This window comes from Mus pahari, chromosome 13, assembly GCF_900095145.1.
Source record: "Mus pahari chromosome 13, PAHARI_EIJ_v1.1, whole genome shotgun sequence".
Taxonomy (NCBI): Eukaryota; Metazoa; Chordata; class Mammalia; order Rodentia; family Muridae; genus Mus; species Mus pahari.
Genome location: NC_034602.1, coordinates 81,513,213 through 81,524,570, shown reverse-complemented (window position 1 = coordinate 81,524,570; position 11,358 = coordinate 81,513,213). Strand labels below are relative to the sequence as shown.

The 11,358-nt window shown below is 48.7% G+C and overlaps 1 protein-coding gene across 2 annotated transcripts in view; it reads right to left on the bottom strand.

Annotated features, from left to right (window-relative positions):
- Shroom3 (shroom family member 3) overlaps nucleotides 1-11,358 on the bottom strand; it is a 290,573-nt gene that overhangs the window by 10,717 nt on the left and 268,498 nt on the right. For both annotated transcript variants that reach the window (XM_021210543.2, XM_029545046.1), the window contains 3 exons: nucleotides 6,835-6,908; nucleotides 3,962-4,807; nucleotides 2,070-2,564 (listed from right to left, as the gene is read on the bottom strand). In XM_021210543.2, the coding sequence (XP_021066202.1) occupies nucleotides 2,070-2,564; nucleotides 3,962-4,807; nucleotides 6,835-6,908 (1,415 nt within the window). The remainder of the gene's footprint in view (nucleotides 1-2,069; nucleotides 2,565-3,961; nucleotides 4,808-6,834; nucleotides 6,909-11,358) is intronic.

Here is an 11,358-nt window from a genome sequence, read left to right as displayed (position 1 = left end):
CCATCCCGAGAGAAATTAAAAAAAAAAAAAAAAAAGTGGAGGGAGAAAAGTTTTAGAAAGGAAAATCTACCTGCTGATTACACAGGGGGGTGGGGAGCTCAGGGCTGCCCATGAAAACCACGGTATATGCTGTTTGTTTTACCATAGTGGAGTTGCTTTTCAGTCTGTTTCATTTCTGTGAGGAGATGGGGGTGGAACCTGGACGCTCAGGCATGCTCAGTGCAGGTCAGGGTTCAGACACACCGGGTGGAAGTAAGTTCTCTTGGAGAGATTTTAACTCTTCAATAATAGATTATTTAACTCTGCCCCTGTGATTTTACTCAAGAACCAGGCATACAACATCTTCACTGATCCCTTAAGCGGCGTATCTGTGTGTAAGCCAGCTGACTAGAGAGCTGGAAAAGCCTCCTCACCCATGTGTGAGGCTTCTATCGGCTTCTGCCCAGTGTCCCTGGCCCAGCTGGGCGGCTCAGGAGTCAGATGAAGCCTCACCGTGCTATTTGCCACAGCAGGACTACATTTACTTTCACCAGAAGGTGGCGCAGGTCATCTTTCTGAAACCCTCCAGAAGGAGCAGGACAGGACCATTTCACTACCAAATTCACCAGGGAATATAAATTCTCAGACAATGGTTTTCTAAGGACATCTGTGAATCTACACTGGCCTTTGTGCATCACGGAGTCAGATAACAACGGCATGGGCACTGACTCTCACCATGCTGAGCTGCACAGTGAACATTTGCTCCAACACTGAGAAAGTCTCAGTGGGAAACACTCTCCTGGGTATGCCCTGGTTATGCCGGGGCCACCGCCCCAGAGGGCATCCTTGTGCCCTTGTGATGCCCAGAGACTGCCCTGTACAGTGCAGGTGTCCAGTGATGTTTTCTACAGTGTGACTCTGGAGAATTCATCGCACAAAGACAGCCTGGATTCCCCAAACCTGAAGCTGAAGAGACAGGCAAGGAGACTGCGAGGCCGTGAACCAGACACTCTGAGAACATAGCCCACAAATGGCAAAAAACTATGCACACAGCTCTTTTCTCCTTCCCACCCAAATAAAACAGCTCCTGCTAATGACTTAGTTACAGTCAGCTGCAAATTTCTAAACGGCAAACCCGTGTTTGGGCGAACTGTTCTGTTTGTATTTCGTCTGGAAGCTACTTACTGCTGAGTCGCAGTCTGTCAATATTATCACTAAAAACTAAAAAGGAAATAAAACCCACTCTACATCTTTCTCCTCATAGTCATTTAACCAAATATGTAAGAAAATTTCAGAATAACTCAAGAAATCCACGAAATAGGAAACACAACTGCTCACAGTTTTCCCACTGTGGCTGAGCCCTGGGGTGGTGTTCCAAGACCAGCAGAGGGCTCAAGAGCCTCCAGAGTTGGGGTAGGGTGAGGGGGTGGGGGTGGCGGCTAAGTGACCCTGGCATACCCAGGAGAGCATTTCCCACCGAGATCTGTTCAGGATTTGAGCAAATGTTCACCTCAATGTCTCAAAGTGAATGTCCTATACAGTAAACACATCTATTTCTCCAGGCCCCTCCCCCTTTCATAAAGACTTTGTCAACTCTGTTCTTGTGGACGCCCACATCCTGTCTTTGCTCCCTTCTCAGCACTGAGCTTAGAGGACATCCCTGAAAGTGACCTATGACAGGACAGACAACCATGTGTTTGCTGAGTTAAGGACAGACACGGGACAACTGCTGTGCGAGCTTCCACTCTCACGCGCCAGGGCCTGCCACAGTAGATCAAGGTGTTAATATGCCTGTGTCTCTGAGGTGGCTGGCGGTCCCCTCAAAGGTGTGCTGTGAAGATGAGCTGCAGTAAAGTTTATGTAAGGATGTGTGATGCACAGGAAATGACCTCTGGCTACAAATGACAGTGGTTCCTACAGCTCTCATTTTTGCTGTTGGGCATCTGTCCCATCTCCTGTCCTAGGGCTGGGATGGAATGTCATTCTTTGCCAGTGGCCTGTGGTAGGGACACATCACATCCAAAACTTATCATGACCCCACAGAAGGAGTTGAGTCACAAGGCTCTTTGGGGGCACTACAGGGGACTTACGCCTTGGCTTCACATCCTCCGTGCCTGGCGGTGATGTCTACTAAGGCTTTCTTCTTTGCGCCACTGTCCATCAGCACACTGGCATCTCTGGGGAACAAACCCTCCATCAGGTCCATCGTTGTCTTCATCCTGGAGTCAGGATCCAAAATGTCTGCCAGAGACTTGTCTTGGTGGACAATTTCTTTGGCAAGAGCCTCTGTTCGGATATCTTCTGAGGTCTTCTGGGGCTCGGCATGAGTTTTCTTTCCTAGATCCTGAGTTCTGATGACAGGTTCATAAGTGAGGTTTCGGGTCTGGCTGGGACAGGGCTGCCTGCCAGGAGGACCATTGAGCTGAGGCTGGCCACTCGCGCTGGAAGGCGTGTTGGACTCGGCTTCTGAATCTTTGGCCGAGGTTTGGAGTGATGTGGCAGTCATTATCTGACTACCTTCAGAATGGGCTGCCCCAGACACATGCCCTTCCCTTGTGACTGTCACCCTGGGAATTCTGCAGGAACTGCGAAGGGAAGGGGAGAGAGAGAGAGGAGAGAGCGGTTAAGGGGGCACTGATGATGCTGAGGGTGAGGGCACAGGAGATGTGAGGGAGACACTTCCTCAGGGCTACAGCCTCCCAGAGCAGGAGTGGCTGGCACAAGGAGACACGTCTGCGGTACTCTCCCACAACCACGGGGTTCTGAAGGGCCTTCTCCTGAGCCCAGGGCTGGTTCCTACATACATTCACTAGGAACTCAGTTTTGACAAATGTTGCTGTTGAGCCCCAGAGCTTTCTGGGAGGTACAGACAGGAGGAGGGTAGTGGTGGGGAGTGACCTCTGTGCAGGCATCCAGGAGACGAAACCCCACAGAGGTTATTTTGTTTTTGAGACAGGGTTATTTCTCTCTACATAGCCCTGGCTGCCATGGAACTCACAGAGATCCACCTGCCTCTGCCTCCTGAGTGCTTGGATTAAAGACCATGCCTGACCCTATAGAGGCTTGGTTTTTTTGTTTTGTGTATATATATTTATATACATTGTGCCATATATATGTGTGTAAGTCAGAGGACAGGTTCTCCCCCTCCACCACAGTGGGTCTGGGGATCAAACGCTAGTCATCAGGTTTGGTGACACTTGCCAGCTGAGCCATCTTGCTGGATCCCAAGAAGAGAATTCTGTTATGAGCAATCACTAGTCTCAGAAACTGTGCTGGGAAATGCTTGTTCTGCACCAGCCTGGCTTCCCATCACCGTCTGTTAGCTCCATTCTGTACCTCTGGCATGGAGTGTCTGTAGACAGAAAGTGGCCATCGAAATTCAGCCTCTTCTTTGAGAGGCTGCCTTCAGGCTGCGCGTGCGTGTGTGTGTGTGTGTGTGTGTGTGTGTGTGTGTGTGTTCTGACTTCAGTGTTTTCTCCAATGTCTATACTATGAGCAATGAGCAATAGACGCATTTCTGTGTTTGTTTATTTATTTTAAATATATGAGTCCTCTGTCTGCATCTATACCTACATGCCAGAAGAGGGCATCAGATCCATTTTCTAGATGGTTGTGAGTTACCATGTGGTTGCTGGGATTTGAACTCAGGACCTCTGGAGGAGCACCTAGTGCTCTTAACCACTGAGTCATCTCTCTAGCTACTCCCCAACCCCCGTTCATATTCTACTTCTTATTTTTGTAACTAATCCAAAACTCAGTCAGACAAGAGGAACTGCATCTTGGCTCTTTAAATTATCACTTCTCTGCATACAATACACACCAGCCCCTCAAGGCAAACTTTATACGAGCTGAGTTAAACTTATATAAACAATCTCTGTCCCCAGGCTCTCCTGTGCGCAACAGAGGGACGCCCTGGGACCCTGGCTGCCAACACCTGAGAGGGAAAGATGGCCGCCTCCCCTCACCATCGCTGCCCACTCACCCGCTGCCAGCTTCTGTGGATGCCTCACCATCCAGCAGTACCTCACACAGGGCTTGGGGAGGAGGCGGAGGAAAGTCGTCTGCGCCATTCGCTAGAGGTTCCTGGCTCGGTGGCGGTGGGGGTGGGGGTGGGGGTGGGGGAAGAGCTTCAAATGTGGGACTTGAAGTAACCTTGGGGTGCAAGTCCTTCACGAACACTTCATCGTCATAGTCCCCCCGGGGTGGTGGGGAAGGTTGCAGGGCCGACTCCGATATTCGGAGAGAGATCCTTCCTGGAGTGTCTGGGTCAGAAGTGCTGCGGGAACTCGGAAGACTCGGCTGCTTTTTACAGTGCTTCAGGTTCGCAAACTCAGGCGCCGAGGCGTCCTCGGCAAGGCCGTCCTCTCTGACCGCGTGGGCCCACTTCACCCAAGGTGAAGGGGGTCGCTGAGGCACGGACGCCCTCTTCCACAGCCCCTCCTCTAGCCCAGACGCTGGGCTGGTGAGCTCATGGCTTCTTGGGCTGGCAGACTGGGTCACTGCAGAGGCAGGGGATGGGGGAGGCAGATGCCCAGCCTGCTGATCGATGGCAAGCTGTGACCGGTAACTGGAGGGGACAGGTGATGGCAGAGGGGAGCTGAGTGAGGCCACGGAGGCAGCTCTGGCATCTGGGAAGTGGCCGTGCATTGCTGTCGAGAGTGGCCTAGGGCCAGGTGCTCTACGTTGCTTCAGATGATCTGCGGCTCTGGATTCGGTAGGAGCTGAGGGGCCCACAGTGGCTTTGCAGCCTGAGCCATTCCAGCAGGGTGTAGGGTGGTGCAGGGGCAATGCCAGGTCCTCTTGGCCTTTGTCTGAGCAGCTGAGAGACCTGGAATGGGGCACAGACGTGAGGGTTAGAGCTCTGCAGAGGGGGCAAGGAGTAAGCATCAGAAACAGACGAGCTAAGTATTCTTCCTCCCGGACTAAGTCACACTAAGTAGCTAAGTAGCCGGCAGGCAGAGGACCCACAGGCAGGGTTCCCGTCCTTTCACTAGCCCTCCCCACAGCACCCACTTCTGCCATGACACACATGGAGAATGGCTTCTGAGGACAGGCGTGAAGGAAAAACAGCTCCTTCCCTCAGCTCCTTTTGGACTACTTTAGGGAACAGCTCTAGGCTCTGGGGAGAAAGACTGATGCCTGTGTGTCCCTGAACCCCCCCCCCCGGGGGGGGTCTGCCTGGGAGAGTGCGCGTGCGCGTGCGCGTGCGCGTGCGTGTGTGTGTGTGTGTGTGTGTGTGTGTGTGTGGCTGCTGAGTCCAAAGGTTGGTAATAGCATTTTCTGTTCTCCAAGTCTCATTTCCTAAGATGAAAATGAACAAATGAACAAAAGGAGGCGGGTGCCACCTAAGGAGCTAACTCAGCCACCTCTGCAGGACACAGTCGAGTACTGACTGACCGTACCCTGAACAAGTGATACCGTCACCAAGGAAACCCAAGAACCAACTCCTGGTAGATGCCCTCATTACTGGATGGAGTGGGGATGGAGGGAGGGATGGAGGCAGGGAGGAGAAGGGTGGAGAAGTACCCACAGCACTGCCAGCCTGTGCCTGTGATGGAACAGTTAACTAATGTGGGCATTAACAAGGCAGTCTCCAGCACGTCCTGCCTGCTGTGAATTAGAGTCTGCAGTTCTGCAGCTGGCCGTGGAAGGGGACCTGGAGAGCAGAGGACCCTCTCATTTCACCCATCTGAGGCCTGGGGTGGAGCTGTGACTCTTTCCTACATCCCAGCAGCTGTTCATCACAAATCCATGAAGTGCCAGACAAGGAAGACAAGCCTGTGGAGGGGGACAGCACGCAGCCACGTGCATGCTCTTACGTTTGTTGGAGACAGATGGTTGGGTGGAGGGCCTCTCCCAAAGCTTCTCAATCTCAGATGTAGCCCCATCCCCACCGCCATCACAGACTCCTTAGTGAGTCCCATCTATGGGCTACTCTGCACTTTGTGGTGGATTCAGAGGCAAACCCTCTCGGAACCTTCTCACATTTGTAAAAAAAAACCTTTAAAATTATGATAAAACCCTTTACGTAAAATTTCATCTGAATTCAGCATCTGGTAGTGTTGGTGATAGGTCAGGGGGGAGCAAAGTCAGGGTGTGGCTCCCTAACCCAGACAGCACTCTAACTCTGGAGTCCTCTGCCTCTGTCTCTCAAGTGCTGGGTGCGCTTAGACCGCACTGCACACAGCTCCACAGTGTTATACATGTTTGTGGGGTGGGTGTGGCTCTGTCACAGTGCCCTCACCTAGTGTACCGAAAGGCGCTGGCCCTGCTCCCCAGCACCAGAGGGGGAAAGTTCTCCTCGCTGTAAGTCAAACCTCTAGAACCTTTTACATACTGTAGAAGTGAAGCCTACATATCCACTAAAAAACTCCATTTCTCCCCACACCACCCTGGGCAATTACCACTCTCCCTTCTGTCTCTGAAATTTTGGTCAAATGCCTCGTGTGAGTGGATGCAGACAGTGTGACCCTTTCCATCTTATCTCATTTAGCTAATATCTGCAAGGTTCATATTTGGCAGGATTTTTCTCTTTCTAAGCTGGACAGTACTCTACCATGCTCACACACTCTGTTTATATCGTCATTCCCTGATGGAGACCTGAGTCCGAGACTGTTTCTGACTCCTGTCAACAGTGAACCGCACTGCTGTGAGCTTCCGCACGCAAGCCTTTCTCAGACTCTGCTTTTAGTCCTTTGGGATGTATACTCAGGAGCGCTACTGTTGCATCACACGCTAGCTCAGTCTTTACTGTTCTCTCCAAACCACCGACTCACAGTCCCGCGGTGCACAGGGTTCTGATCTCTGGCTCTCACCAACATTTGGTTTTTCCTGTTACCACATACGAGTACATACCTAGACCCAGGGCCAGCCAAACAGCATGGATCCTTCACAAAACCAAAGCCGCCGTCTTCCCTCAGGAGCACATCCTGCAAGTATAAGAAAAGGGCAACATTACATCTGTACAGCAATCTAGCCTGTAATCAGGCTACAGTAACTCTCCCAAGGCTCACCTTCATGTGGTGTCAGTAACTCCAGGGGCGGGGGCCTTTCAAGGTAGTTTTTGTTTGTTTTCACTATGGTAGATATTGGTATCCCAAAAGGGTTAATACTAAAACGCTGATGGTGTAAAATCTGTCCCATGTGATCTGGTCATGATGAAGAGGACACTGTTGCTAGAGATGATAATGTAATCTGTCTCCATCATTTATTCCCCATTATAGGACACCGGGGAGAAAGGAGAATTCATATATAATCTGAACCTAATTTTAGTAACTTACTCACTATTTGCTTTCTCTAATGGGATAAAAGCTTTTCCCGCCCTTGTCCATGTTTTCCTCTGTGCGGAAGAGAGGCCAATAAGCAATGAAGCCTCACATGCTGACGGCTGGGCAGATAGCAAGGGGATAACAAGTGCTCAGCTGGAGTACAGGTCCCTAGAACTCACATAAGTGCTGGTGGCCATGGACGGTGACCCGCCTGAAATTCTAGCACTCAGAAGCCAGAGATGGGATCCTCAAAGCAAGTTTACTAGTTATACTAGAGAGCTCTGGGTTTAACCGAGAGACCTTTTCAGTCCTCCAAGCCCTGCATACATATACACGGGTAAACAAGACAGTGGAGGGTTGGGTGGAGACACGGTTCAGTGGTAGAATGCTTGCCTTGCATGCATGAGGCCCTAGGTTCAATTCTCAGTACTGCCTCTCCCTTCCACTGCTGCTCCCCAGAAGTCAAAGGTGAGGCAGAAGCAGCAAATGCCAAGATGTTAATAATTTCACTTTTCCCTTATTAGGTATATTACTGTGTGCCAGACACTGCTAAGTTTCTTGAAGGGAATATTATCTACTTGGCATTTCCATTGAAACTTGCATGCATCCATGTGCGCATAGGTACATGAGTATGTCATACATGATTAAGTATGTGTTTAAAGCCCAGAAACATTCAGTTTCTTAACATACAGTTAAACAAATAGAGGAACTAGGATTCACAGCAGGACTTCTTCAAAGCCCAAGATCTTTCTGTGGAATTCAATGGGTTAAATGCAGCTGGTTTGAACACTTGACAGTGAATTTCACAAACTGAGCCTCTGATTCTCATTGTAGAACGGAAGTTCCTGTCTTCATGACTCCTAGAGCCCTCTAGGTCTTGCCCCTTACCCTTCCCTGCTGACATCAATGGGCCAGGTTTTGCCAATAGTTAGCTTAGGCGCCAGCTGAGCTCCTGGCACAGCAGAGTTCAATTACATCCGCTGTGTTTCAGTATGTGAACGAAGATAACCTGCATTTGTGTGATTTGGCCCTAGAAATGACACTTATGTGGGTATGCATTTAAAAGGGTGTGGGAGTTAAACCCAGTAATCAGCTATTGAGAGAGAATTTATCAGGTTTCCTGTTAATCAAAATGCCCCTCCTCATTTCCACTCCTACCCTCACCCCAAAGCAGTGGGCTTTGTACATGTCAGGCAAGTCCTTTACCACTGAGCCATACATATCCTCAGACATCATTGGACAGAAGGAAAATGTCTTCTCAATCTAGCAGAAACACAAAGAGGATATTCTTCTTGTGTGTCTTCACTGTCAAAGAATACTTCACTATGAGGGCAACACAGAAAAGGCCAGCAGTGTAGGAGAAATACCAGGCATAGACATATATAAACTAACTTGGGAAACATCTATAGTAGCTTCAATATTCTTGCCGTGTGTGTGTGTGTGTGTGTGTGTGTGTGTGTGTGTGTGTCACTATTTGGAGGTATGGCTTTGTTAGAGAAAGTATGTCACTGTGATGTGGGCTTTAAGACCCTCATCTTATCTGCCTGGAAGCCAGTATTCTGTTAGCAGCCTTCAGATGAAGATGTAGAACTCTCAGCTCCTCCTGCACCATGCCTGCCTGGACGCTGCCATGTTCCACCTTGATGATAATGGATGGAACCTCTGGAACTGTAAGCCAGCCCCAATTAAATGTTGTTCTTATAAGAGTTGCCTTGGTCATGGTGTCTGCTCACAGCAGTGAAACCCTAAGAAAGAATCTAACTAATTTTTGATAGTTATTTTAAAACTGACTTAAAGAGGTAGGCAGATCTCTGTGAGTCTAACTCCACAAGAACAAATGATCTGACCCGAGCACGAGTTCTCAGCATGCCTCACACCATAACCTGATGTATATAAAAGCCCAATCTCAGCCGGGCGTGGTGGTGCACGCCTTTAATCCCAGCACTCGGGAGGCAGAGGCAGGCGGATTTCTGAGGCCAGCCTGGTCTACAGAATGAGTTCCAGGACAGCCAAGGCTACACAGAGAAACCCTGTCTCGAAAAACCAAAAAAAAAAAAAAAAAAAAAAACAATCTTGACTCTCTTTGAGGGGATTCCAAGTTTAGTAGCTCTATGACCAACAAAATACGATGACTGCAGTAGTTGCCTATGATAGGGCATTAGCTTGCAATATCTATTGAAATGAATTAAGGATCCACATGAAAAAACTAGCTACTTAAATATAAGTAATAACTGATAGGAACTAAAATGAAATCCATTTACTACTTAATATTCTCAGGCATGAGACATTTAGGTCTCTCCACCTTCTCCCCACACCAGCCTCTATCTTTCAAGGAAACAGCATGGTTTAACCACTTAAGACTCAAGGAAAGCAGAGTGTCTCAAACATTATCCTTGACTGCCTTGGGCCAGTTTCCTACCCTTTCTAGGTACCATCGCCCCTCTGTAACATAACAGTTACAGTACCAACCTCACTGTACAGATGAAGGCCACATCAGTGACTGGCACAGTAAAAGCCTGATGAGTGTTGGCTATTTGTAACTTCACAATTCACAGAAAGTCAGCTCTGTCAATTACCCTGAGGCTTGGATGGGTGTTTACTCTCGGGTGCTACCAACAGCTTCCTGGCTGTACCCACAGAATCAAGCCCACATCCAACACTTTCGTGTGAGGCACTGATCCTCAGCTACTTACCAACTGCCATACCACCTCACAGAGAGTGTGAGAGGCCCTGAAAATATAGTCCCGACGAACCTCAGAATTAAGCTATCTAAAATTAATTATAAAAAAGGTTCTTCTATATTTTGAAGATTTCTCTTAACAAAAATAAGAGAAATTGTTTGTGTGAATGTTTTATCTGCATGTGTGTCTGCACCATGTGAGTGCCTGGTGTCCGCAAGGCCAGAAGGTGCTGGATGCCCTGGAACTGGGATTTCAGACGGTTGCGAGCTGCCATGTGGGTGAGGGACTTGAAGCTTCCAACCTCTGCAAGAGCAGCTTGTGCTCTTAACCACTTAGCCGCCGCCTCTCCAGACCCTAGACATTTAACCTAAGTAATGAAGACGTATAGGATTCTATCTCAGAGGCAGAAACATCTGGGTGCTTTTTTGCAGCTTTGCGGGAGCCCAGCACTTTAAGATGCATATGTTTGTCAAGGTCTAGCTGATGGTGAGTGGAACAGTAATGAGCACCAGGGCTCCATCCCTCCCAACATCCCTTTGTTCTGCAACTGTACTCTTCAAATGAAAAGGAGAAGGGGTGCGGGGTGCTACACGTCTCAGAGAGAATACAAAGGTAGCCGGGGAGAAGCCCCACCTTATCAAGCTTGGGAGTCCCTCTCAGGCCATTCATAGCTCAACATTGTGGCCTCAAGCAGTTATTGCTTCAGGCCTCCAAATTACCAACCATTACATGTGACAACTGACAGCACTTTGAGAAGGATGCTCACAGAGCAGTGCACTCCCCACCGTGCCAGAAATAAACTCTGAGGAATTTCGGTTTTAACTCAGATAGTTTGTACAAGGTTACTTACCTTGTTTGAATTCACGAAAGCTGTGAGAAAAATTCTTTATTAACTAAACCTTAACAAAGACAGGAGAATTCTTTAAACTTACAATTCCAAAAAAATAAAAAATGTAAATTTATAGTTCTAATAATAATAAACCTGAGAGTTTATAATACAAGTATTGATTCAGTAGGGATAATTTTGTGTGCCCCCCCCCACCTCCTCTGGTTTCCTACGGCCAAGCTATTACATCCTGAGCCCCAAGTTTTGTTTTAACCACAAATAAGGTAAAAGATGAAGAGTATGCATGAAGTTAGCCCACAGGCATCTCTCTAGTCAGGCAGGGACTAGCTGCTGGGCACAGGAGGCAGGCAGCTCAAGAATGTCTTGGAGAGTCGGCGTGAAGCTGAGTATTTCCTGACTATTCCTTCCTTGGCCTCAGAGCCCGCCCCCCCCCCCATTAAATGTCAATTACCTGTGGTGTCCCCTTAGTAAAAGAGTGCCTAAATGCCACTCTGTGTTCAGTTACCTTCCCAAAAACAGTTTCTCAAATAACACAATGAACTTAGTTGGGATTTGAAGAAACCTCACTGCTTTCCCAAAGCAA